A 26,974-nucleotide genomic window follows, 5' to 3' on the forward strand; every position below is an offset into this window, starting at 1 on the left:
GGGTATCGCGCACTCTTCTTCATAGCGTTGGCGGCATGGGTCTTTGATTTCTTCATCTATATTGTACAGCCATTTCTCACAACAGTGCACCGACAGGGGCGCCTACTGCAGATACTTGTGTTCCTTCAACCACGTCTTGACATCGTCCGCATCCCTCTCAAGCCATGCGGCTTTGGCGCTGATGGCGTCGATGCTCTGGGACAGCGCCATATCAAAGCCCTTGGTGCTCTTGCCCTTGAAGAACGCCTCAATGTCCTCTATGTGTTCCCGGTGGGTGAAGCCTGATGTTGTAATGGCAACCACCGAACTTAGCATGCTCAGGCTAGGGGGGAGCCTTCTCTCCAGCTCCTCCCAGTTATCCTTGACCCACTTCCAGAGCGCATGACAGCCCTCCGCGTGTGACCTCAATGCTGCAATGGGCAAGTAGATGTCTTGGCCCTTGACTTCGTCGCTGAGAGCCATGGCAAGCGTGCGCTGAATGAGCTCTGGAGACTTGGCACGGCCTAGTGCGCGAAGAGCCGAGTTGCGCTCGTCGCTTGTGGCGGCATTCCGAGTCTCGTTGACGATGACATCGTACTGCGTCTGGTCAGTCTGCATTCCATTCATCCTCGTAGCACTGCTTACCTCTTCTTGCCCACCATTCGCTAGCACAATGGCATACACGCTGCCGCGGATGTTGGGGTGAATGGCAGACTTGTCGCCTGCCTTGAACTTGTCAAACATGTCAAAGGATGCCTTGGTAATGTCCTCGTCGCCAGCGATACCGGCAGCACCAAACATGAGACCCTTGAACTGCTGCTCGATGTGACCGTCTTTTTCATTGAATGCCCATCCCAGCTCATGTGCCTTCTCTGCGCTGAGCTCCAACTGGAACTTCTTCAGAGCGTCCCGGATCTTCTGGTCCTCAAACATCCATGCACCCCGGAGGGAACTAATACGACCCGTGATCTCTCCCCAGACGACAAACTCTGCTTCGTGTTTGAAGCTGTCAAGGAGCGAGAGTATACCAGACGTTTTCTGGTAGCCAGATGCCGCCAGCGAGCCTGCGTCAGCAATCATGCCAGCTCGATCCTCAACGGTCAAGAGGCCCTCCTTGGCCGAGATGCCCAGCTTCCGTAGGCGCTCTGGCGTGTACGAGGTCCGGTAGAGGCCAGAGTGGTCCGCATTAAGCTTGAAGAAGTCGAGTTCCTTGAGCTTAAAGTCGGCTTCACGATCGAAAAGCGTCAAGTCTTCGTCAACTCCTTCCTTGGTCCGCAGCGCAAGGAATACGGGGTACAGGGTTTGATCCTCCTCTGGCTTGACATCGGCAGTGCGGAGGAAGCGGTTCTGCTTAAGGTGGATGGAATCAGTGCCTTCCGTGACGGTAACGACTGGGAAGCCGACCTTCTTGGTCCAGATGTCCATGACCTTGCCAACATCCTTGCCGCTGGCATCTGCTAAGGCAGCCCAGAGGTCACCAGTCTCTGTGTTGCCATAGGCGTGCTTTTTGAGATACCGGCGGATTCCTTCCATGAAGGTGTCCTCTCCGACATATTTGGAGATCATGCGGATGACACTCGAGCCCTTGGAGTATGAGATGGCATCGAAGATCTGGTTTATCTCGTCTGCGCGCTTTACCGGTACCTCGATGGGATGGCTGCTTCGTAGCGAGTCGAGCGAGAGTGCGCTGGCTAGATTGTCTGTAACATAGCCTTCCCAGACTTTCCAGTCAGGGTAGAAGACATTGCAGGAATACCACGACATCCACGTTGCAAATCCTTCATTAAGCCACAAGCCGTCCCAGAAGTCCATGGTCACGAGATTACCAAACCACTGGTGGGCAAGCTCGTGCTGCACCGTCTCGGCGACGCGCTGCTTGGTAGCTGCCCCGCTGACCTTTTCGTCAATGAGCACGTCGACGACACGATATGTGACGAGGCCCCAGTTTTCCATGGCACCTGCACTGAAGTCGGGAATCGCGACCATGTCCATTTTGGGCAGCGGGAAGGGACTGTCAAAGGTTTTTTCGTAGAATGCCAGCGTCTTTGCCGCCAGCTCGAGCGAAAAGCGGCCGTGCTCGATGTCCCGATCCTTTGGCGCATAGACTCGCACAGGGACGCGGAAGTTGTTCGTCTCGATGTAGTTGAGCTCACCGACAATGAAGCACAGGAGGTAGGTCGACATGAGAGGCGTCGGGCTGAAGGTGACGGCCTTGCGCCTTCCGCCCGAGATGGTGCTTTGGATCTGTTTCTCCGACGCTACGTCCATGTTGCTGAGACAGGTCATCTTCTCATCGGCGATGAGGGTGACGGTGAATTTGGCCTTGAGCGCGGGCTCGTCGAAGCAAGGAAACGCCCGCCTGGCATCTGTGGGCTCCATCTGCGTCGTGGCCATGTATGTAGTGGAGCCGTCGGCAGCCTTGAAGGAGGAGCGGTAGAAGCCGGCCATGTTGTCGTTCAGCACTCCGGCGAAGGCCATGGTGAGCTTCGCCTGGCTACCGCCCGGAATGGTCTGGTCGAAGCTGACCGTGGTCGTCTGCGCATCGTCGTCGGTGGTGACATGAGGCGACTCGGTAATGACTTGCTGGCCGGCCGTGACCTTGGTCGAGTGGATCTTGAGCTCGTTGGTGTTGAGGGCAATGGACGTGGTGTCGTCGACGACATCTAGACTGGCCGAGTGTCAGCAGGGCCCTCCTCATACGGGCGGACGGGCACATACTCGATGGTGACAGTGCCCTGGTAAGTGAAGTTGGCAAAGTCGGGCTCGAGTGTGAGGTCGTAGTGGACGGGCTTGACGTTGGCGGGCAGCACCTCGCGACCCTTGGTGATGTCGATGGACGCGTGGCCCTCTGCGCCGAAGTGCTTGCACATATTTCGTCGGTGGGAACAGTGCCTTGCGGGGACAAGGGCAGGGTGACGGGAGGGTGGTGGGGGACGAGGGACCGGGCGAGGGCTGTTGGTGGGGGGAGGAGAGAGTCGCGCGTTCGGTGTGAGCGTGTGCAGTAGCGTCCGCCGTGGCTTCAGTCGGCGGCTGGGAGCGGCCAGAAGACGTCCATGGTAGGTGAAGCGGTGCATCTGGCTTCTCGTGTGCTGTGTCGCGACCTGTCCCCTGCGCCGCGAGAGCTCGACGTCCTCCAGCGCTCTCTTCGCGGCCAGATGCAGCCTAGCTCGCATCGGGGCCGTGTCCACTATATAAGCCAGGCCGACGTCGCGTTGCGTTCCGGCACCACGCAAGAAGCTCGACGACGTCTCCCGCTCCTGGGGACGCCGTGTGTTCTGGCACTGCCCCGGCACTGCCAGTCTTGCTAGAGAGAAGCAGCCCTCGTTTGAGCCCTTTTGCAATTCCTGCATGAGCGAAAGGGTATAGAAGTAGGGCTACATTGCTGCGTATCACGGACGAAGTCTCTTCCACGCGGGACCCTCTGCACTGCCTGCCATGCCATGTGATGCCGCACTGCCAGTCGCAGCCTGCACCTCTCGGATACACTCGCCTTCGCATGCAAGGCGATGTGCGAGAGCAAAATACAGTCCGGAGGCGTCATGGCAGCCTCGTCCAATGATAGCGCACGTGATGTGGATTAGTTAGCTTGGAAATTGGAAAATGGTCTCGCACCAGTTCTCCGCCGCATCACCATCGCCGCCAACCCATTGCTCGCGTCTCCCCCAGCCCCGAGCCAGCTTCTCATGACCATGTTGGCTCGCTCACCACTGCGTACGGCACGCTCCGCCGCCGCCGCCGCCCGCAATGCCTCGAGCAAACCGGTACGCCTCCCGCATGGCCCAGCATCTCCCGGCAGCTGGCGCAAGCTGCATCGCCGTACTGCTGGCCCGGCTGCCATACTCGGGCCAGCCCCCGCTTCCATTGAATCATCTGGCTGACCCAGTGCGTGATACAGCGCTTCGCCTCGACATGGTCCTCCGCCGACAGCGCCGCCTCGGCCTGGAAGAACAACGCCCTGCCCGCCGGAGCGACTCTCTTCGCCGTCGGCTCGACTGCCTGGTACTGGCACCTCTACGGACGCCACGTCGATGCCATGACCCCCGCCGAAGAAGGGTGAGTGCGCCCCAGATAGCCCGGCCCGCGGCCATGTACTGACGTCGTGCCTGTACAGCCTCCACCCGACCCAATACCCGTGGGAGCACGAGAAGTGGCACAAGACCTTCGACCACGGAGCGTACGTCTTCCCCACCGCACCGCACATGCCCGCCCCCTAACCTGTCACAGTCTCCGCCGCGGCTTCCAGGTCTACCGCGAGGTCTGCGCCTCGTGCCACTCCATCTCGCGTGTGCCCTACCGCGCCGTCGTCGGCAAGTTCATGACGGTTGACGAGGCCAAGGCCCTGGCCGAGGAGAACGAATACGACACAGAGCCCAACGACCAGGGCGAAATCGAGAAGCGCCCCGGAAAGCTGTCCGACTACATGCCCGCTCCCTACAAGAACGACGAGGCCGCCCGCGCTGCCAACAACGGTGCCCTGCCTCCGGATCTGTCCCTCATGGTCAAGGCCCGCCACGGCGGCTGCAACTACATCTTCAGCTTGCTGACCGGCTACCCCGAGGAGCCGCCTGCTGGTGCCGTTGTCCAGGAAGGCCTCAACTTCAACCCCTACTTCCCCGGCACTGGAATCGCCATGGCCCGTGTGCTGTACGACGACTTGGTTGAATACGATGATGGCACCAAGGCTTCGACTTCGCAGATGGCCAAGGACGTCGTCGAGTTCCTCAACTGGACCGCCGAGCCCGAGATGGACGACCGTAAGAAGATGGGCTGGAAGGTTCTTGCCGTCACCAGTGTCCTGTTCGCCCTCAGTGTCTGGGTCAAGAGGCAAGTATTTGCAGCTCCGCCACTTTACCCACATGACTAACAGCCACGACAGGTACAAGTGGGCCCCGCTGAAGACGAGGAAGATCGTCTACCAGCCACCGCCAAACAAGAGCATTCTCGACCACGTCCCCAAGCCAAACACTTCCGGCAAGACGAACCAATAGACGGAGAGAGGGTCTGTATTTGCGCGCTTCAGGAGACCCGGTAGCGGAAGCGTGTGTTTTATATCGTGTACATTGCCAGGTGCTTTCAACAATGACATTTCTTTGCGTCGTGTCATGCAATCTCCTATTTTTGATTTACTCATCTCAGACATGTTTGTTCATCAGTCTTCGTACGAGACGCTTTTTGCCAACAAACAAGCTTTGTCTATCCCGTGCCTTGCAATCTCTGACCGTAGCTCCACTTCCCCAAAGTAATTAGGTTCGCTAACTTGGCTGAAGCCCAACGTTTTGAACAGACTGAGGCTCGGGATGTTGTCCTTGTCGATTCTGACACGGAGGTAGCTCAGAGACTTGGGCTTGTCTTTGTTGTTGGCTCCCTTCGCGTACTCGTCCAGGATGGCTGGCAGCGAGGTAGATATGTACCAGATGAACGCCTGTAGGGCTTCTTTTGCTAGCCCTTTTCCTCGTGCGTCAGGCCGGGCAATCATTATCTCCAACTCGCCCACCGCGTCCATCTCTACAGTCTCGTGTTTGCCTTGTTCTCCTGCGCCATCGTTACAGTCCTCGGACGGGTACAAAAACAGGTTCACATCCCCAATCATACAATTGGGCGTGTCGTCTATCTTGCCAGTGACTCTAATAGGTATAGAGACATCCGACAGTGCTTGCGGTGTGTGTGGCGAAGTGCAGATGATGAAAGTCAACTTATCTGCATCCCGTCGCCACGAGGACTGCATAGCGTACTCCTCCGAAAGCGTCAGCGGCTCAGAAGCTGTAAGCGTTTGCAATTCCTACACACTAATCAGCCGTATATTAGGAGAGATAGGAGGCTGGGTAGGCCTTACCTCATCTTGCATCCATTCGTGGTATGTAGGGACATGGTGCAAGCTATAAGGCACAAGGATCAGACGAGGTGTCAAGATGGCTAGATAAAATTAGCCTCGTAGCATGGGTTCAGATCTTTTCACTACATGCCTTCGCTTTCGTTAACTCTCATGGCGCCGGCAATCAAGCAATATTTTTCTTTGGTGATCGATGTTGTTCCTGCATCGCAAATCAATCAGAGATTGCGCAGGCGGTATTCAAAGCTGTAAAAGCCAACTCACTAGAATTCTTGCACTACAACAAATGCACACCTGCGTAAAATGGACGTAGAGTTGCGCTTGGTATAGCTGTTATCAACCTCTGTCAGCTCAGTCCACGTTATAGGAAAGTTGATTTGGCGGCAGTGTAACACCAGCGACAAACTGCAGACTTTCGCATCGCTTGTAAATTGCCCGGCATGACGTACAATTAATTATAATATACCAGACGTGTATATTTGCTATGCAACGATAATGCACGTTTAGCATTACAAGCGTTTGATGCGAAGCGGGAAAGCGCGGCGATTCTCGGACACGACCCGCTTCTATCATGTATCCTGCTCTTCCCGAGGTCCACCGCGACGTCGACCGCCAACGACTACGGCGCGCAACCACAACATACCAAGTTCTATGCAATAACATCAGCGATAATTTCCATGCGCTGTAATGGAGCCAACACGCGTTCTGGTAACGGGTGGCTGTGGCTTCCTGGGCACCGCCGTCGTCTCCGCACTCTTGAGCACCCGAAGATACGCCATCACCGTCATAGACGTTAACCCGCCTTCGCTCGGTAGCACCACCTTTACCAACACTGTACGCTATGTTCGTTGCGACATTCTGGACCCATCTTCCTTGTACAGCGTCTTTTCCGAAGCTCGACCGGCCGTCGTCATTCACACAGTGGGTGTGTTCCCTCTGGGGACGAAGCGCTATTCCATGAAGGGCAAAGGGGCCATCTTCAGGACAAACGTCGAGGGAACAAGGAATGTTGTCGAAGCAAGTAGGGAGTGCGGTACAAAAGCCTTTGTGTATACCAGTAGCGTGACTGTCGTGTTGGACGAGTTGGATCGCGACTTCAGGAATGTAGATGAGCATTGGCCCACGGGAGGTGTACATACGAGCTATGGACAAAGCAAGGTAACAAAGTTTTACTCTATTCATGTTCTCTTTCCTATGTGCAGAGAATACTGCCGATTCACTATTGCTCTTCCTCCAATTTGTATAAAACCTCCCTGTACTGCTCTAGCCACGACACCGCACACTTCACCTCCGTACTGTATAACCAACTCATGCATAGCAGGCACTCGCTGAATCCCTTGTGCTCTCCGCAAATACGAATGACTTCGCCACCTGTGCCCTGCGCTCAGCACCCATCTTCGGTCGCAACGACACTGTGTGCATCCCTACGATACATTCATGCATCCCAGCCGGCCAGACACCCTTTATTCTAGGCACAGGGACCAATCTCCAGGACTTCGTCTACGTAGAAAACATAGCAGACGCCCATGTCCTCGCCGTTGGAAACTTGTTAAATTCGCAAACAGCTGCTGGAGAGGCCATCTTCATTACCAACGGCGAGCCGATTACAGCGAGGGACCTTTGCATAGCTGTGTGGAAGGAGTTCGGCCATGTTCCAAAGTTCCATGTCCGGGTTCCAGAAGGATTGACATGGTGTTTGGGCTATTGTGCCGAATGGATTAGCTGGGTGACAGGGACGGAGGGTGTGCTTAGTCGGGGCATTGTAAGTGACGGATGTCGGGACCGCTATGTTAGTATTTCGAAGGCGAGGTTACTGCTAGGATATAAGCCTCGAGTCGGCTTGGAAGAGGGCTTAAGGATCAGCTGTCAGGTAAGCACACAGAGACTAAAGGGTGAGCGAGATTTAGAGTGTACTAACACGAGTAGGATTATAGAGCGAAATTAGAAGGGCGGAAGAGAAAATAAGCTAGATTACCGTAGTCTAGAGTAAGTTTGGGTACATTGTATAGGTTAATCGCTAGACTGTAACATAATTGTAACTTTTATAATTATTATAGCACGTCTGTGTAAGGTGTACAAGCTTGTGAAATTAAGTCTGTGTAGCGGTCACTTAGATCCTATGTTATCGCAGCAACGCTCTCTCACATATTACTAATGTCTAACGGGAGGCAGGTCTCCACTCCTTCACGTAAGCACCCTTAATACAGCCTAAGTTCATATCAATACAAGCCTCAATTGAAGGACATCGCTTGGTCACTGATTGCCTCGCCTATGTACACATTACCATTACGTTGTTTCATAAGGTAAGGCCGGGAAGCTGTCAGATAGCATCAAAGCAAAGAGCGACGCCCGAGCTGCGGACCATCAGCGAGACAAAGGCTGGCTCAGACGCTCAAACGACGGCTTAGGCCTTGCTTCAAGTTGCAGCTCCTGCAGATATTGCGTTGAAGCTTCGTGTGCACATTGTTACACTATTACACGCACTCGAAGTAGAACGCAAGTAAGTCCTGATTCCACCATGATCGGTCTTCGAAAAACAAGCCGGCAACGCCATTCAAGGGACACATTGGAGAAGGCGGATGTGAGTGGACGTGAGCTTAGTAACCTTCGTTATTCCATATGCCCGGAGCAATGTGCTGCTAGCATGCTGGTTGAAACTGCTGTCACACAACTCGGTTCTACTCATTTGACCACCTAATTGACAACCTCTTCGGTCTCGTCGATAATCTCCTCTACTATTTCTTCAATCTCTTCCTGATGTCCATCATCCGCTTGACCAGGCGTCTCACCCTTGAGAGATGCCAGCTCAAGGTCGGCGCCTTCATCGCGTAGCCTCTGTGTAACTTCTTCGCGCCACCTGCGCCACTCATCCAGCATCTCGCGGCGAGCTTCCACCACAGCCTTGTTGGCGGAGCTCTTCTTCGCAATATCTTGTTCATCAAAGACCTTGGAGTAGTTGCGCAGATTCTTGCGGATCTCGGCTTGTTCCTCCTTGGAGAGGAGGGTCGGGGGCCGTGGGCGCCACAGGAGCTGCTTGAAGCCTTCGATGGCTTCTTCGCGGAGCAGCGTGCCTTTGAAGTCGTAGAGGTGGTAACCGTTCTCCATCTAGTGCGTGTCAGCAGAGACAAAAGAGCATAATGGTGATGATGATACATACGCGATGACGGAAGGCACTAGCGACTGTGGCGACATAGCGGCCAGTCGGGTCCCATTCAATGTCGGTGACGCCGTAGTGCTCGGCGGTATCCATGAGCTGCAAGTTGGCATTGACTTCCTTGTCGCCCTTTTCGGACTCCTCCTTTGGCCTGTCGAAGCTCATGTCCCAGAATTCGAGTTCGAATGACTGCTGCGACTGTAGAGCAGCGACAACGACGAATCGTCCCTTGGGCGACCAGTAGATGGCATTGCTGTTCTTCTTGTCGATGGTTCGGATGTGACGGAAGTTGCCAGGCGCGCCACCCTTGAGCTTCTCGGGAGCGAAGAAAGAGACGGCAGTCTTGGGGCCAACAGCGGCGCCCTGGATGACTTCGCCAGTGGTAATGAGCACGAAGCGGTTGCCCTTGGGCTCCCAGGCGAAATTGATGACAGTGTCCTTGATGGAGTCAACGACCTCAACAGGCACACCCTTTTCGCGGACACGGAAGATTTCCAAGTTGGTGGCGAGAGACTTTTTGGACTTGGAGTGGCGGTCGACCTTGACGCAGACGTAGGCAGCTTCCGACTGCCAGTGAAGCTTGGCGTCTGACACGTTGAAGAGGTTTCGGGTGCGCACAATCTCCTTCGACGGGACGGACATGAGGCCGACCTTGGCGGGGTTGCTCCCGAGCTCGGGGGTCCAGTAGCAGAAGAGCTGCTCGTACGTCTTGATGCCTTCTCTGCGGGGCGTTGCGGGGGCCCACTCAAAGTCCATGACGCCCTCGATCTTGACGGAAGTCTTGTCGAGCAAGTTCATGCGCGGCAGCTCGTAGATGGAGATGGACTGGCCCTGGGTCATGCGTGCAACATACTTGTCGTCAGAGGACCACTTGAACGTCGGCCATTGCAGCTTCTTCTTGACCGGGTTGCCCTCGGCATCGATGCCACCAGGGACGTCAATGGTAGCAAAGGAGCGCAGAGGCTTGCCCGTGGCAATGTCCCAGATGATGTAGTTCTTGCCGTCCTCCTCGAGCGAGAGCGATGGGACGGGGTGGTTCTCGTCGACCTGGAGGGGGCGGTGGGACCACGTGGTGAGGTACTTTTCGCTGGGGGAGAAGTCGACGAGGTTGACGCCGGGATGGGCGAAGCGCTTCTGGCGGCTCCAGGCCTTGCCGCCCCACAGCTGGACACCTTGGGCATGCATGGAGGTGAGGTAGGTTCCCTGGGGCGACCACTGGATGAAGGACTCGGTCCAGTTCTCGCGGTCGACCACCTGCTCGGGCTGGTCCTCCTTGTCGTTCCAGAAGACGCCGACCTTGTCCTGGCGGTACATGGCCATTTGGTCGCGGCTGTCGGGGTCGCCGAGCCACCAGCGCAGGTGCTCCTTGTGCTCAAAGGGCGGGATCTCGGGGGCGTGGTACTCGTCGTCGATGCGGCCCTCCTTGCCGTAGCGGTCGATGTCGGTGAGCTTGTTGACGGCCATGGTGTGCCTCTTGTCGAGGGCAGTCCCGTTGAGCTGCTTGACCGCCGCGACGGCCTCGGCGGGCGCGCTGTATTCGACAAAGGCATATCCCTCCGTCTTGCCCGCCTCGCCGACGGGCATGTGCACGCCGTCGTCCTTGACCTTGCCCACGCTGTTGAGCTTCCTCAGCACGAACTTGACGAGCTTGGCCTTGCTGTCCTCGGGCACCACGGGCAGCCCGTCGATGACGACAAAGGCGTCGAGCCCCTCGTCGAGCCGCACCTGGAACTGATCTTCGATGTCGGTAAAGTCGATCTGGCTCTCGTCGAATTCGTCGTCGCCGTCCATGGGCAGGTTCGAGTATGCCGAGGCCATGGTTGCGGTGATGGTTGCGGTGATGGTTGCGGTCGTAGTTACAATACAGCGGCGGGGTGCGGTTTGGATAACTTTGCGACCCAGGTAATTTTGGTGCGCGCTAGCCCTCGAGTGGGGTCCACGGGCCCGTTAGCTCCATGCGAGGTCCGCGCCAACACTTCACCACAGTCACGCCCGTCTGGCTCGCAGGCTGGCCACGTCGTGAATTACTCATTACACTACAGTACACACACAACACGCCCAAACAAAACCAGTTGCCGCCCGCGAAACATGGTCTATCCAACACAACCGCAATGCGCCTGATCCAACGTGCACTAGATTGCCCCCATCCGTCTCGTCACATGCACCAGGACACCCTCAGCCCGTTGACGCCCATCGCACCAGGCCGCACGCCGCCCAGGGAAGGTAGACACTACAGCAAGACACAACATGTAAGCATCGGCTAGCTCTACGAGCCGCGCTTACCTTCACTCAAGTCGACGTTCGGAGTCTTGACCAACCTTCCGCTCGCCGAGACTCGCTTTTGCAGCCGCGCATCCCGTTCGCGCGCTCGTTCCGACGGAGAGCTGCCGTTGCCCGCCATGATGGGCGGCAAAGACGGAGCCTTCTCTGCGCTGGGTGCGGCCTGACTGCCCACCATGGGTGCCGGCCGCTTGCCAGCACGCTGCTCTGCCTTGAAGTCAAGATAGCTTCGTGCCGAGTGGCCGAGGGGAATGGGCGCTGGCAGCATTGGCAGCTCGGCCCCGTTTTGCAGCAGCAGCTCCGCTACGGGGAACGCTTTGCGGCTAGGCTGCGCTGTGCCTGGGCGAGCCGCTGAGCTTGGCGAGCTTGCTGGTGATGCCGTCGCTGAAGGAGATGCTGGGTCGGCGGCTGCAAGCGCTAGAAACACGGCGTGTGTGCCTCGTGATCGGTCGCGTGCGTTTGCATTTGCCCTCAGAGCTAGAGCGTAGAGCACGTTCTGAATGTCGTTCTTCTTAACCGACGCTAGAAGCGTCTCCTCTGGATTTGCGTAGTGTGACATGGTCGGTGTTATGGGTGCTACGTAGGTCCGATCGGCGTACTTTGAAGTAATGAAATGCAGCCTTTGCTCTCTTGTCGACATTGGCCCCGGCTTCAGCCCGGGTTCCAGTCTTGCTTCCCAGATGGAATTGCTGACGCGGTTGCCGATCTTGAGCAGTATCTCGATGATATCGGGAGTGAAGGACGTGACATCCAGAGTCAAAGAACGCACCTTTGTAATGTGGGTGCCGAGTGACCGATGTATGCCACTGCATTCGATACAAATGATGATGCCGAGGTTGATGGAAACCCAGTCCACCTTGATCTCCGTACCGCAATCTGCGCACATTTTGTTGCTGGAATCCGCGTCTCTTACCTGCCTAAGCAGCTTACCTTCATCGCCAAACGCCTCCTCTCGCCGGTATCCGCCAGGTCGATCACCTACGGTGGCATGCCGCGCCGGTGCCTTGGAGCCGTACGTGTTTCGATGACTTGACATTGATGGACTCTTACCTGTGAGCACTGATGCAATATCTCGGTGCGTCTGTCCAGGCAGCGAGTCTGTTGATGGCCGATCCGATTTTCCTGTCGCCTCAACAGCTGTCTGCAAAGCATTGTTGACTGCACTGATCCACGACTTCATGTCTTCTTCATTGGTTGCCTGGTACACTCGCGTGTATTGGGGGGTGATGACTTCGAAGCAAAACCGGCGATCTGCGTTGCGCGCTTCCCTTACTGAGGCCATGCGGAGGTCGATTGGTTCCATGTGCAGCTCTAGACTCTGCTTCCAGTTGGTGTACTCTGAAAGCCTCCCCTGATCAAGGACGATCCAGAACCTGGATAATGTCAGCAGGCTTCCGACTGAAAGAGGCTATACCTACTTATGCCAGGCTTGCTTGTTCAGGCCCTTGGGATCCACATGGCTTCCGGGCCTGCTGAGGGCCCACAGAAGACCTTCCTTGCGGTGCGCACCCGAACCAGCTTCGGCCATTGCAGCGGGGTCCTTTTCTTCGAGATCTCTGATTCCCTTGAACTTGTCCGGCTGCGGGGCCGCCATGGCCAGGCTCGCCTTGGTAGCCTCGGGGCTCTGCGGTAACGCTATGGAGGAGGGAATGCTTGTAGATGAGATAGTCTGGGGCGGCATGACTGTGCTTTGAAACATGGGTACAAGACTGCCCTTGCGGCCAGGAGGCGGCTCTGGATCTGACCTCGACGTTGTTTTCGGCACACTGCCTGTTGATGCTGCGGGAGATGTGAGGGAGGGCACGGGTACCTCATCGAAAGTCTTTTTAATCGTCTCCAGCGCTCGTCTTTTCTCCTCGCGCTCGGTCCTCTGGATCTGAAACTCCTTGTCTGCCTCTTTGACCTCGCAGCTCAGGGCCTCTAGGTGCGGCAACATGGTCTCAATCTTCTTCGCCGTCTCAAGATAGCGTTTGGCTTGGGCATCGGCATATTGCGTAAGGTGGGAGAGCACCTCCTGGTCTTTCCGACCTCCATGCAGGTCCTGCATAAATGAGGAGTAGTCGAAGCGCTTCAGCTCAAAGTTGCGCCTCTTGGCTTGGTATTTTGAGTCGGTCTCGGCGCGCTTCTTCTCCTTCAGTGAGTCTTGCCGTTGGCCGAGATATCGTCCTAGGTATTGATAGTAGTCTTTGCTCTCCTCCTCAAAGTCCTTGCGTTTCGTCTCGGCCTGCTTGATGTCTATATTGTAAAGCTTGTATATGGGATCAATGATGAGTTTTTGGATGTTTGTGGAATTGGACTTTTCGTAGCCTAGAATCTCCTTGGCAATCTTGTCAAAGTAGTGGTCAATGGCCGGCTGCACTGCGTTTGCATTGGACGACGAGGCCTCTCTGAGCGCGTCCATGAGGTCGGCCATGGCATTGTTGCATGCGACCTGGGCCTCCATGGCGGACTCGGCGCGTTTGAGGACCTTTTTCCACCTGGTGCGCATGTTGCCCGTCTTCTGCTCGAGTGACTTCATCGTGGCGCGAAACAGCGGCCCATCGTCGGTCTGACTGAGGTCTTCACCGGGGCGTGAGACGTCGAGCTTGACTGAGGCGGTGCCGCTCGCCAGTGTGGTGGTGTGGCTCGGTACGAGGCCCAGGCTGTGCTCGGGTATGGGTTCGCAGATGGGCGATCGCGGAGGTATCGCGTCCCACTCGCGGTCCTCGCCTGCCGAGTCGCTGACGCGAGACTCTATCGACTGGGCCGAGGGGACGCGCAGGCGGGGAGGGACGCCGAGTTCGAGGCGCGGCGAGGGCGACTTTGGGCTCTGCAGCTGGCGCGGCGTGTCTGTTGTAGTCAGCGGATGTTGGGGGCAGGGCGGGGGATGGTACGGACTCTGGACCCAGACGGTGAAGCTCGCCAGCGTCTCGAGGCGGTGGGCGCGCTGGTCATACTCGACGAACTGGAGGGGGTCAGCAGTTGCGGCGACGGAGTGGCAGACGAGGCGGGCTACACACACTGCAGCTGGTGCGCCAGCCGCCGGGGCGCGACTCGGGGGCGCGGGGCGGAGTCCATTTCCACGACCACTGGAACTGGACCGACGAGTGGCCGGCGGTGGAGTAGTCGCCGACCAGCTCGACCTGGGGGTTCTTGTGGAGGTTGGGGTTGGCGTGGAACTCGCGCGTGACGAGATTGTCGAGGTCGCGCTCGCTCGAGGCAAAGACAAACGTCAGGCCATGGATGTGGGTGTCGACGAGGCCCGTGGGGGCGCCGTGGGCAGTCGGGGGAGGCGTGTAGGTGGCGGGGACGGCGAGGTGCTGGCGCAGGACAAAGGTGAAGTGGAAGAGCAGCTCGTCGTCGCTGGGCAGGCGCAGCAGGAAGGCGGGCGGGCCATCGGCGTGGGGCAGCGCGTCGGGGTCCTGGACGAAGTCGATGAGGGCGTCGTCGCCCGGCTCGCGCTTGGCGGCATAGCGGGCGGCGGGGAAGGCGTTGGGCGAGACGTGGAGCAGCGTGCGGTTGCGGGCGTTGGTGATGGTGAGGGCGGCGACGGAGACTGCACGCGAGGGTTAGCAGGGCGAGCGGGCGAGCGGGCGAGCTGGATCGAGGCGGCGGCTTACATCGAGTCTGGTCGCGCAGATAGAGGGCGCCTGCGTCGCCGGCCTTGCTGTTGACTGCGCCCATGCCCGCTGGCAGCAGCCCGTCGAGGCGGACGAGGGGAGGCGGGATGGATAGGCGGTCGGCGGTCTGCGCGATGCGCGGTGCGCGATGCGGTATGCGATATGCGGTATGCGATATGCGATATGCGATATGCGATGTACGATATGCCGTGATCTGTCGCAGTAGCAGCATTGGCGCCGTGGCTACTCCCGCGCGCTAGCGGCGGGCATGGGCGCACGTCCGCCGTCGTCGTCGCAGCATTTTCCCTTCACTCTGCACCCCCGCTGCTGCTTCCTCGATGCCCACCATGCTGCTCCCCACGCTGCGTCACGCCCTGCGCCAGCCGCTCGCCAGCCCGCGCGCCGTCCAGCGCCGCTGGGCGCAGGTGCACGACGTCCGCTTCCTCGCCACGCACGACTCGCAAGAGCGCATCCTCGCCAAGTACCGCGACAAGCTCGAGCACAAGGCGCGCCAACAGGGCCTCAAGGACCTCGACGAGCTCAAGGAGCAGTACAAGGACAAGATCGAGGAGCTGCGCAAGCAGGCCATGGTGCCCGGCGCAACCGCGCCCCTGACGCCGCCGCCCGAGACTCCCTGGCCCTCACCTCCGCCGCCGCCGCCCGCTGCGCCAGGCTCTCCTACGGCCCCGCCGCCGGGCATCAAGACGCTCAACTCGTTCCTCGATCTCGCCAAAGTCCAGGCGCTCCCCAGCAAGGAAGTCCAGGCCCTGTGGCGCCTACGCCACGCTGCCAACCCGCAGAGCATCCACTTCGCTGTCCCCGCCACCACCTTCTCCCAGCTCCTTCGCAGCGCCAAACAGCACCCCTCGTTCGTCCTCCCTGTCCCCCGCGAGATACCCGCCGACGCCCCATCGGCCTCGCAGCAGCCGCCTCAGACGCAGCAAGCCGCCGAGCTGCACTATCTCCAGTTCTCCCACCCGCACGTCGATACCACCACGCTCATGTTCACGACACTGGCAGAGTTTAAGCTCAGGGGCGAGTTCGCCAGTCCCCACACCACCGTCACCTTCCACCACGAGCTCGCCGAGACCCACAACTTGGTCCTGGGCCAGGGCTTGGTCACTGAGAACAGGGGCGTATCGGTCGACGACGCCAGATGGCTCGTCATGTGCATGCAGAAGTTCTACGTGCAGACGGAAGAGGGCAAGGGCCGCAGCCAGCTTCTCGACATGTTCACCCGCGGAGACAGCGCATTCCAGGTAGAGCGACTGATAGATGAGGCCGAGAAGATATTGTGATTGTACACGCCACCCGTCTACCCCCTCAGCGGGAGCACATGCTGCACTAGACACGTCTGCCTACAAAGCGGGCATTCGGGCTTCTCCCGCGCCCAGTCCCCGATACACGTCCAACAGAAGACATGACCACACGTCGTCACACTCGGATCCTTCATCTCTTCCAGGCACAGCGTACATTTCCGATTGCCGCCGCCAATCCATCCCATTGTTTCCTCCCCCTCCAGCTCGTATCTTGCCTTGTCCAACGCTGGTGTCTGTGTCCACTTTTGCACGTCGGACGGCGCCGCTATGGGCACCGCCGACGCTGCGTCGAATAGTAGCGCGTTGTTGGCGCTGTAAGCATTGGGATCCAGAGACACTTCTGCGCCGCCACCGACAATGGCCGACGTGCCTTGCGGGTGGCCGCCACCCACTGCCGCTGTCGAAGAGGTGACAGTATTGTGCACGTGTAGGTAAGCCTGTACAGCCATCTGTAGGACTAGCAATACGCCCAGGACTTCGTAGCCTGCGCGATTGTCGCCCTCGGTCACCTGGCGCGTGAAGATGTACCGGAGCCCCCATATCCGTTTTGAGAGGTGGTAGTAGCTCCCGGAGAAGTAAAACGTTGCCAACGAGAGAGCGTACACGGGTGATGGCGATGTAATGGTGTCGAGGTTCCGGAGTAGGTAGTTTTGTACGCGCATGCCCAACGGTCGCCCTATCTGTGTCTTGCTCCCACTCTGCTGTGCCTGATGCTGTGCCCGTGCCTGTTGTCGTGCATGCCACCGCAAATTCGCCTCGAGCTTTGCGCGCACTCGCCGCCTCAAGGCCGGCAATGCCCTCCCGAGCACATATGGCCCCAAGATGCAGCCGAGTATGTATCCAGCTCTGCGGCCCAGCGCCGGCAGGCGTCCGCTTTCGCTTTCCACCTGGACAATGTCTGTGTATTCCTCGCCCAGGGTCCGGTTCCCTATCAGCGTCGTCAGACCGAGGTAAAGGACTTCTACGGCTACACGCGTCTCGGACGCATACGTGTGCGACGTGCGCGCGCCATAGAGCTTGCGCAACAGCGTCGAGAGCTGATCGAGAAGCACGCCGGAGAAGTAGGCGTCTTTCTGGTGCGAGCGAATGATGTCGGGAGAGGCGGCAAAGGGGTAGGCGTAGCGCGTAGAAGACGACATGCTTGTGTCGCGTACAAGAGTGACGGTGGCCGCTGTGTTGTGTTGTTGCATGTCGCAGCTCAGCCACGACCTCGGCTGAACCCTGGAGACATCGCGTCACGTGTCACGTCACGCGAACAATATATTTGACGTATACATCAACTTAGACTATCACTGCTAATGTTTGATACTGTGTAAGCACGGTTCGTCACGAATTTGTCATCCCCTGGCACTCGTGGTGGACATCCAAGATCTACCCTTACGTCAAGCTTTGTCCAACCATTCTCCTCTGCATCACTATGAGTTTTCATGTTCGTGTGGTTGAAATCCCTTGGCCAAAGTGATCATGGTTCACACGTCACGATCAAACACAAAGTCTGGTTGCCTGGACGTCCAAGGGAGATCTGCACCCGCAAGCCCATTCGCTACCTAGGTACCACGATAGAGGGAGAGATGCGGCGCCTTTCATATCGATACATGACGGTGATGGCGGCATCATGATGGCGACCCGCGGCTTATGATGTCATCATCTCAATGTTATTCGCGTGGTGTTGTTGTTTACGATGCGACCTCGGGATGATCTAATACATGGGTACCTAGGTAACCTCTAGTGCTATTTGCCCAGGTGGCTTCTTACATGCAACGACTTCTCGAACAATACACTGCAGACGTTAGACTTTCTATTCCACGAGCCAAGCCATGGAAAAGGGACGCGCATGGACACAACTCGAAGCTTGTTCGCCATACAACGCGCGCACTACCCTGGGTAGACTGCACAAAGGTTACAACAATGCCGGGCAGGCATACCTCGAAGCGGAAACAAATTGTGCAGGGTGCATCTTGCCTCGCAAGCGCAAGAATCGGGAGGTGAGATTCCGTGATCTCGTATCGCGTTGCATAGCGAATAACTGTTCCTTGTATTGTCAAGAAAAGAACTAATTTTCGGCTCAGAGAAACGGCTATATACAAATTGCTCCAATCAGTACCCGTAAGAGGGGTTCCAGCGGTACACCAAGATTCGATCGCATGGTTGCACAGTCCGCTGCTCGACTTGTTGTCATAGGGTATAAATCGTGAGTAGCTGCTCTTTTACCATAGGCGCACATGCACACCTAGATACTTTACATAGGTATCTGTCACCAAGAGCTGTCATCAACCAGGTGGCAGACACGCTTCTGCATGCTATTCACGTAGGCTGACTATAAATGCAGCCAAGAAGACCGCCGACGCCTCCTATACGAAAGCGCCCATGCTAGTCATTTATGTCATCAACCAGGATGTATAAACCCAGATCACATAGTGGTAGAGACTCGGGTAGAGAACGAACGTCGCAAGTTGTGCAAGGGACGACTACCAGCATATCGGTTGCGTATGGGCAAGGACCAACAAATATTGACGATAGCGTCTACGCACGAATGCGTTTGTCCTGGAAGTAAATGTATCCGTATGATCGAGGATGCCAAATGTGTTTCTGAATGATCAGAATGACGATCCTAAGTTTTCAACATTATACATCCGAGAGAATTACCACTTTGCCAGCACCCAAAGGTTTGACGACTTTTGGGGAGTGTGTGGTCCAGCTGCTGCTGGATGATAGTATCAATTCTATTAGGACATTGTGTTAGTGTATCGAACTGCTCAGAGAGCGAGAGAAGTGCCCCGAGTCGATGCCTCGAATGCGCAATAGAGTTTTCCTTTTCTCCGTCTGTTTTACAAAACAAAAGGTTTCCAGCCCTTAACAGAATTATATCAACTTGGACACTTGCCTAGTCTGCTGCATTCAGAACTTCAAAAAGACGTCTAATAGGTTATGTAATTCGCAACGTTTTTGCTTCGGTCAGAGATCTGCAAATCGACTCTCCGAGCCTAGTGCAACAGGACCCGTATAAGAGTGAAGTCTGCACAGCATCCGTGAGCGTAGGAGGAAGTAGACGATTCAAGTCGGCGTCTAACTTATACGCATATTGGCAAACCCTGCCGAATCGCCCACCACTAAGGCCGATAGTTCCGGACCTATCTACCGCAGTTACTGCGCTGGTGAACCTCGACCAGGAAGAAGCTTCTAGTCACATTGCGATCAAGCAAGAACTGGTAGCAGACGCACATTCCGCGAAGCAAAACATCGAGCCTACGAGATCAGCTGGTTAACGTGCGCGTGTTGTGCAAGGTGTGCGATCCTCTCTGTGCAAGAACCAACGACGCAACCTTGATAATTTGGATGTGAAGTCGTGGACCTTGTTCGGCAACACTACATCTTCACTCATTGAATAAATTCTCATGCAAGCCAACTTATAGATGAGGAGCACGACGCGGTATGACGATCTTATTCGCATGCAGTGTGGCAAACTTACGATGTTGATGAGTCCACCGGGACGAGCTTTGTTGTCCCACGAACCACATTATCATGCGACGACATTATCAGATCTGAAACAAGCAAGGGAGGTAAGTCAATATACGTAAGCAGATCAACACACGGGTCTGTCCGAGACGCACTCCTCTTTCAACTGGCCCTGTGGATGGAATTCGAAACGTCTGATGCAGGCACATGGATACGGTGCAGATGAGGCATTGGGACATGGCAACATGCCTGGTCTTCTGACGACCAACTAAGAGATTGAAGCCCATATCTACATTCAACCCATTCGTTACATCATGTCATCTTATTTCGACTTTCTTGTTCCTCCATCCAATCCGCTCCTTGTATTCAGTGACCAGGTCTGCAGCGCCCTCAAGATCTTCTTCAGGAAGCCAATCATGGCTGTCTTCGTATCCCTCCCACTTGACGAGGTAGTAGTTCTTCTCGTGCTCGTGAAAATGCGCCACGATGGCCTCTACAGCAAACTCTTCCGTTGCATCCGCTTCTGCATCGTCTTCGTTGTTGTGTTCGAGCGACTGTTGTCCCGGATACAATGTGCGCATAGATGTTATTCGGCTGCCGACGTATCCGTCCGATTTAAATTGCGGCGAAGCGGGTTGTGAGGGTATTATGTCGTCTTGGTCTGATGCAGCAAGCGCTGAATAATTGGAGGAAGACGCTGTCTGCAGAAGGACGTCCGCCACCCTGGAATCCAATGTAGCTGGGGAGCCAGAGTCTCGCGCGGAAAATGGAGCTGCCGTTGGAGCTTCTTGGAGCACGTTATCAGCAGACGGTGAAAAAGCGGGTATGATGGGATGAAGTTGACATGGAAGAGTGCTCTCGATCCCGGATGGGCTAGAGAACGGACGATCTTTACTGCTGCCCGCATTCCCAACCTCGATTGCGAGCGATGGTAAGTCGCCTCTTGTAGATTTTGCATCATTGTCGCTGAGCGCTAAGTAGTCCACATCTTCTGGTTCGGAAGGTTCGGAAACTTCTGAAAGTTCCCGTCGAGGGACAGAGATGGATACTCTCCTGGGTATTGGTGATACCGAAAGAGCGCTGTTGGCGACAAAAGCTGAGCGTGTGGTGTTGGGCGATGTCTGCGTGGGTTGTCCGATGTGTTCGGTTGTACGATCGAACACCATAGGTTCGCTGTCTACCAGCTGCTCGTGCATGTCGTTCTTGAGCTGTTGGGAGCTTACGACGAGGCCTCTTGTTGGCTCTACACCTCTCGCCCTTCCCCTGCATTTTCCGCGTGTGGCTCTCGGTCGACCCCGTGAATGTGGGGTCGGCTCTACAGAGAAGGCGAGCGCGCTGAGCATGCGGCTCCCTTTGCTGGCGTTTGGCCCTTTGGCATTCTTTCGCAGTTGGCGACGCGCCAGGTCTTCGGCCTCGGTGCGCATAGCAATGGCCTCTGCCTCTGCCTCGAGCCTGAACTGCTCAGTTTCATATCGTTCCAGTTCAGCTGGAGAAACGAACTGCAGTATGCGTTGCAGGTCCACATCCTCAAGCTGTGTAAGGGCAATACCGTCCCGTGCACTCCCCGGTCCGCCCGTATATGTGACCTCTACGGTGTATAGCTCCCGCTTGAAGCGGTCCTCGGTCTGTCGGCGATGGAGTATTCGCGTTCGTGCGTTCGACATAGGGCAGACGTTAGGTAGTCGTGCGGTGACAGTGGCAGGCTCCTTGCGAATGCGCCATAACTGGTCGTACACCTCGGCGCCAGGCGTGTATGCTTCCCACTCCCACTGCGCATATCTTAGTAGTGTTTGGTTGTGGCGATTGTCTCACGATTGTCTCGCGATTTGGCGGTAGCATACTATTCGCGTCTTGCCTCTGCCTCGTCCTCTGCCACCTCTAGCGCTGCGACCGCCTCTGCGCCCCCTGCCCGACATGCCTATTCTGTAGATGAGTCTGAGGCGATGCACCGAAGGCCCGATTCCCCGCAAAGGCAGTAATTGAAGCCACAGGTGTCCGCGTCCGTCATGATGAGAGTTGGGCGGTTGGCATGTGGCGCGATTGAGCGGATCCGTGCTCAGGTGGCTCCTGGATTCTCCCGGGCTTATGTCAGCCACCAAGCTATACCGATTTCGGGTTTCGTACCATCTGGGAACCACACGCGCAGCTCTGATCGTTGGGCTCACACAGCGGAAACTCTACTGAACCGTTCAAATAGCTCGAATCAGTTTACCTAGAATGCTGAGCAATGATTTTGGCATCAGCCACATCGGCCGTACCTAGGTAACTCAAGACTTCGGGAGTGAAGCTTACCTAGGTAGGTACCTACATAGGTAGGTAGCGTTCACTAGAGACGGAACCATCGAATAATCTTACTGCAAATGAACTAGCGTTACTTTAGCGTACATCCGTCAGCAACCCACAGCAAGCACTAAGTGTCAGGGCCTCAGGAAATATAAGCAGTGAAAATGTCCAGTAGGTAATCAATCATACCTAGGTAGCGCCCAACATGTCTCATTCCACACTTGGATGTCAGATCGCCCCACGATATCATCACGAATACGATTCCAACTCATCTAGCGAGTCCGAGCTGGGAATACAAGCTTCCGCCGCCGCCAGCTCTACTCCTCTGGAGCAGCAGACCACGGGTGTCAAGACCGAGAGGGTGCATGGCACCACCGCCGCTACCAATAGACTAACAACGCTGCAGCGTGGCCGCACAAAGAGTAGCCGCAGGATCGTGCAAGAACAGGCGCCTGTCGGGTTCTTTCACTCGTCCATGGCCGGTGTCAGGCTACACGTGATCAGGCTCTGGCTTCGTACAAATCTCATTCTCGCCATTGCCATCATGGCCTTTCTTTGCCTTTTCTGGGGTGCACTGTTTCGTCAAAATGCAAACGTGGGGGGTCTGAACATCTCCATTGTAGACTTCGATGGCCAGCCACCGTTTACCGGGGTCGCACCCTTCGTGGGTCCGTTTGTCACTCGCACTGTTCGCAGCATCATGGAGGAAGATGGCGTGGTGCCTGGCTACACCTTTGCGTCTCCCGAAGACTTCAACAACGACTCGCTGAACGTACGCAACAAAGTTTACGACTTCCATGCCTGGGCGGCCGTCATCATCAATTCCAACGCCACAGCAATGCTCGATGCCGCAGTGAAACTGGGGAACGCGAGCTACGATCCCTTGGGTGCCTGCCAGATTATCTATAATTCGGCGCGCGATCAAATTACCACCTCGACTTACATTGTACCCAGTATTAACACCCTCCAGAAGCGCGTAGTCACCGAATTTGGCCGCGCGTGGATCGCACATCTTCTCCAGAACAACGTTTCAGTTACGGACATGCGCCTAGACATTGTACCTCAAGCTCTCTCTCCCGGCATTGAGTTCACCGTCAACGACTTGCGCCCCTTTGGACCGCCTATCGCTACACCCGCGGTTAGCATTGGCCTTATATACCTGAGTGAGCAATGTTCCTGTACGAACCGCATGTGACATATACTAATATCTTACACCGCTATTTAGTCATCATCTCCTTCTTTAGCTTTACGCTCTTCCTACCTATCCATCTGAAGTACCTCTCGCCCAAAGGTCATCCACCGCTGCACTTCTATCAGCTTATCGTGTGGCGCTACATCGCGACGGTCGCATCTTACTTCTTTCTCTCTCTCGTCTACTCCTTTGTCCTACTGCCTCCCACAATCAGCATGCCGGTAACCCTAACGCGTATGGCAGAGGTACCTTCTTGGTATACTGGATGGGAAATTGGGTTGGAATGATTGCTTTTGGCCTTGCGAGCAAGAATATGGCCATGCTGCTGGGCTCCCCTTGGACGGCGTTGTGGCTCATTATCTGGGTTATCAGCAATGTCGCCACTGGGTTTTATGCCCTCGAGCTTGCACCGAGCTTTTATCGCTGGGGCTATGGTTGGCCGATGCACAATATCGTCGAGCTCACACGGTCAATCCTGTTCGATCTGCATCCACGAGTTGGCTTGAACTTTGGAATCTTATTTGCCTGGGCTGTGGTAGACTCAATCTTCTTTCCGCTTTGCTGTCATTGTTGAAGTGGAACACTGCGCGGGTTCGCAAAAATGCAGCCAAGGCCGAGGCGGATTGGCATGCCAAGATGGACAAAGAGAGAGAAGACCCCGGCCTATTAGCAAGGGTCACTACGCTCAAGGATAAACAGGAAGGATAGTGCAAGAACGTCGCAAGTCATGATCTTCCCATAGATCGCACGGAACATGTTCCCTTGTACCCCCCCAATCCTAGTCATCCTGAACACATCGCGGCAACGCACGAAAGGTAGGCCAAGGAAAGCTCGATGCAAGCTACCTCTAGACTTTTGCCTTCCAGTCCCAGCCTACCAGCGACACCCTAGTAGCAAGTAAAAGAAACCCTCCTACAAAGAAAGACAGACCCGCCCAAACATTCGCATACGTGTAGTTGCCATTGTGGCTCTGGATGATCGCTCCAGCTAGTGGCGGACCTGTAAAACTCGATATACTCACCACGGTGAAGGCCATGCCCATCCTCACCCCAGACTTCTTCAGATCTCTCTCCTGACTCATACTTCCGATCACCGCAGGCCAAAGCGCCTGGATAACGGCGCTCCCGCTTCCATATATGACAGCAAATACGTACAGGGTGACGATGGAGTTGATTCTAATCCATACGAACATCATGATACCACAGACAAACGCGAACGGTATAAGAACGTTAAGCCCACCGATCTTGTCGGCATAGTAGGTCGGCAGTAGGCGAAAGATAAACCCCATGCATACTTGCACGAGAAGCAGATTGATACTTTGCTGGTAACTGGCACCAAGAACATTTCGCGCATAACTTCCAATGTAGAAGAAAGCGAAATACAACCCCCAGAAACTGAAAAAGGCACCAGCACAGTACAGAGCATATGGCAGTTCCGTGAAGCTCGCCCAGTCGACCAATGGACCGCTTTTCCTGGGAGGGAGCCGGGTACGGTACAAGCCGATGGTGATGGCATTCATGAGCAACATGATAAAGCCGATGATGCGTATTGTCCATGGAAAGCCTAAGCTGGGTAGACATTGCTGCACGATAACCGGGAAAATGACGCCCCCAGTGCAGGACCCCAGCGCTGTGAAGCCCAGCGCAAAAGCACGACGCTTGACAAAGTAAGTGGAGACAAGGGCCATGGACGGACAGAATTGCAACCCATTTGCAATTCCCAGACATACGCCCTGAGAGAGAAAGACATGCCAAACACTTTTGCTCTCCGCCAAGGTAAAGATACCGAGTAGCTGAAAGCACGCACCAGCGATGTAGACCGGGCGAAAAAGTCCAGCGTCCGTAGCACGGCCTGTAAAAGTGCCAAGGAAGAAGAGAAGGAATACCTGAAGCGATCCAATCCAGGAAATGGTCGAGGAAGCTATGCCGAGTGTGTTTTCGTAGTAGGTCTGATACACGCCGAATGACGTGAAGAAGCCAAAGGTGGTCAGGATAGTTAGGTGCGTGCATAGGACTTGGGTCCAAGCTGTGAGGCCACCATCGGGAGCGGGGCCTGGGTCGAATGAAGCTGCCGATCGACGCGAAAGTACGCGGGCGAGAGCAGGCTGGCTTGGCTTGTCGTGTGTGTGCTGTGCATCTTGATGGCGAGCTTCAGCATTCAGGGTGGCTTCTTGTATCCCAATGTCGCGCGCGCCAGGCCATGTCTGAAGGTTGCGACCCATGACAGTGTTCAAGTCTGCAACCTCCTTCGCGTCGACGCGTTGACTGGCCATTTGTGCAGGGTAATCGCGATAAAGACTAACTACGGGCGAAGAAAGACGTTCAATACCGTGGGGGATGCTGGTGAAGAGAAATCTAGGACGTGCAGAACGAGTTGGTTTTCGTAAGCCTGTTAACCTTTAGCGTCTCCAGAAATAAGACAGTTGCATAGTATTACCTAATGCACGTAAGCGCGTAGATAAGGTACGTAAGATAGGTCTATCTAATATATAGTAGTAAAGTATAGTTCTAAGATATTTAATAAAGAATTAAAGCCTTTTAATAAATCTAAAAGTAAACTTTTTTAAATAAATATATTATAAATATATCTTAGTACCTTATACCTAATTTTATAGACTCTATTTAGTAAAAAGATATTAAAAAACGCCTAGCTTTATTCTAGAACTACTAGAAGATTTTAAGATTTTAATATATTTAGTGTATATTACTATTAGTACTAAGGCTTCTAACTAATAATATATTACTTTTAAAGCCTTACTAAGAGAGAAAACTTTTTAATATCTTACTATATTTAATCTTTAGCTATTAATATAATATAACTTAAGATACTAAGTAGCTAATAAAGATAACTACTTTATTATAGCTTAGTTCTTAAAAGTAACTATAATAGTAGAACACTAATATAGCTACTATCTATTTAATAGTATTATTACACTAGAGATAGACTTTAAATACTTTATTCTCTTTAGTTTATTTATTATTACTCTAGCTAAGAATTCTAATAAACGCTTTACGCTAGTATATAATAGCTATCTTTATCTCTATAGATAGAGCTATCTATAGTCTAATCTTATATATAAAGTTATAGGTATAGATAGTATAGATAATTAATAGATTACTCTAGATAGAAAGAGTAACACTAGTAATATAATAACTATTCTATTACTCTTTTTAGAGTAGATATAGCTTATAAAAGAACTTTTATATATTACTAGTAAGTTACTTAAAGACTTAGCTATAATAAAAAACTATAAAAGGTTTTAGTCTACTTATTATAAGCTTTTATAGTAGTAGTATAATAATCTTAATAGTATTAATAGTATTAATAGTGTTAGTAGTCTTAGAATATAATATAAAATAGGTAAGATAGGCTTTAAAAGCTTTAATAATAGCCTCTATAATAGCTTTAATAATAGTCTATATAATAATCTCTAGAATAGTTTAACTAAGAGCTTTCTTTTTAGTAATAGTCTTAGAGTAGTCTATAGAAGCTTTAATAAGTAGTAATATAATATAGTATAAGAATATAATTAATATAGATATAGAAAGAGATAATATAACTAGTAATAAGATTAGCTTTAGATAAACTTACTAATACTAGAAAAACTTATAAAAAAGATATAAAGTATTAGAGATATAGTTAGAGCTTATTTAGTATATATATTAGTATAGCTTTAGTATTAGATTTAAGCTACTATTTATATTTTTAATAAGTTTTTAAATCTCTAATTTATTATAAGTAGTAGAATTAGAATAGAGAGTGTATATATAGAAGTATTATTTTACTTACTAAAAATTTTAGTATTTTATTACTTTGTAATCTATAGCTCTATTAGTTATAAGCTATTAAGAATATATAATTATATTATAATTCTCTTTACTA

At 54.0% G+C, this 26,974-nt stretch overlaps 9 protein-coding genes across 9 annotated transcripts; 3 read left to right on the forward strand and 6 right to left on the reverse strand.

Moving 5' to 3' along the window:
* Nucleotides 1-102: 102 nt before the first annotated feature.
* Nucleotides 103-2,849, reverse strand: J4E78_010843 (uncharacterized protein; the record flags this gene model as incomplete). The annotated part of the gene is made up of 3 exons (XM_049371419.1): nt 103-576; nt 625-2,647; nt 2,698-2,849. 3 exons carry the CDS (start codon nt 2,847-2,849, stop codon nt 103-105), a joined length of 2,649 nt encoding a protein of 882 aa, XP_049216898.1.
* Nucleotides 2,850-3,668: 819 nt separating this feature from the next.
* CYT1 (cytochrome c1) lies at nt 3,669-4,967 on the forward strand (the record flags this gene model as incomplete). The annotated part of the gene is made up of 5 exons (XM_049371420.1): nt 3,669-3,740; nt 3,875-4,032; nt 4,091-4,153; nt 4,204-4,803; nt 4,856-4,967. The coding sequence occupies 5 exons, from the start codon at nt 3,669-3,671 to the stop codon at nt 4,965-4,967; spliced, it is 1,005 nt and encodes a 334-aa protein (XP_049216899.1).
* Nucleotides 4,968-5,128: 161 nt separating this feature from the next.
* J4E78_010845 (uncharacterized protein) lies at nt 5,129-5,817 on the reverse strand (the record flags this gene model as incomplete). The annotated part of the gene is made up of 2 exons (XM_049371421.1): nt 5,129-5,603; nt 5,813-5,817. 2 exons carry the CDS (start codon nt 5,815-5,817, stop codon nt 5,129-5,131), a joined length of 480 nt encoding a protein of 159 aa, XP_049216900.1.
* Nucleotides 5,818-8,503: 2,686 nt separating this feature from the next.
* Nucleotides 8,504-10,781, reverse strand: PRT1 (Translation initiation factor 3 subunit b; the record flags this gene model as incomplete). The annotated part of the gene is made up of 2 exons (XM_049371422.1): nt 8,504-8,914; nt 8,967-10,781. The coding sequence occupies 2 exons, from the start codon at nt 10,779-10,781 to the stop codon at nt 8,504-8,506; spliced, it is 2,226 nt and encodes a 741-aa protein (XP_049216901.1).
* Nucleotides 10,782-11,229: 448 nt separating this feature from the next.
* J4E78_010847 (uncharacterized protein) lies at nt 11,230-14,906 on the reverse strand (the record flags this gene model as incomplete). Its single annotated transcript, XM_049371423.1, has 5 exons — nt 11,230-12,616; nt 12,662-14,072; nt 14,121-14,187; nt 14,243-14,778; nt 14,843-14,906. 5 exons carry the CDS (start codon nt 14,904-14,906, stop codon nt 11,230-11,232), a joined length of 3,465 nt encoding a protein of 1,154 aa, XP_049216902.1.
* Nucleotides 14,907-15,189: 283 nt separating this feature from the next.
* Nucleotides 15,190-16,140, forward strand: J4E78_010848 (uncharacterized protein; the record flags this gene model as incomplete). Its single annotated transcript, XM_049371424.1, has 1 exon — nt 15,190-16,140. The coding sequence occupies one exon, from the start codon at nt 15,190-15,192 to the stop codon at nt 16,138-16,140; it is 951 nt and encodes a 316-aa protein (XP_049216903.1).
* Nucleotides 16,141-16,157: 17 nt separating this feature from the next.
* On the reverse strand, nt 16,158-17,300 carry J4E78_010849 (uncharacterized protein; the record flags this gene model as incomplete). The annotated part of the gene is made up of 1 exon (XM_049371425.1): nt 16,158-17,300. The coding sequence occupies one exon, from the start codon at nt 17,298-17,300 to the stop codon at nt 16,158-16,160; it is 1,143 nt and encodes a 380-aa protein (XP_049216904.1).
* Nucleotides 17,301-19,934: 2,634 nt separating this feature from the next.
* J4E78_010850 (uncharacterized protein) lies at nt 19,935-21,744 on the reverse strand (the record flags this gene model as incomplete). The annotated part of the gene is made up of 3 exons (XM_049371426.1): nt 19,935-20,293; nt 20,504-21,386; nt 21,742-21,744. The coding sequence occupies 3 exons, from the start codon at nt 21,742-21,744 to the stop codon at nt 19,935-19,937; spliced, it is 1,245 nt and encodes a 414-aa protein (XP_049216905.1).
* Nucleotides 21,745-22,105: 361 nt separating this feature from the next.
* Nucleotides 22,106-23,379, forward strand: J4E78_010851 (uncharacterized protein; the record flags this gene model as incomplete). The annotated part of the gene is made up of 2 exons (XM_049371427.1): nt 22,106-23,063; nt 23,126-23,379. 2 exons carry the CDS (start codon nt 22,106-22,108, stop codon nt 23,377-23,379), a joined length of 1,212 nt encoding a protein of 403 aa, XP_049216906.1.
* Nucleotides 23,380-26,974: the final 3,595 nt, after the last annotated feature.

Source organism: Alternaria triticimaculans (assembly GCF_023758025.1).
Source record: "Alternaria triticimaculans strain BMP 0046 chromosome Unknown scaffold_40, whole genome shotgun sequence".
In the NCBI taxonomy this organism is placed as follows: Eukaryota; Fungi; Ascomycota; class Dothideomycetes; order Pleosporales; family Pleosporaceae; genus Alternaria; species Alternaria triticimaculans.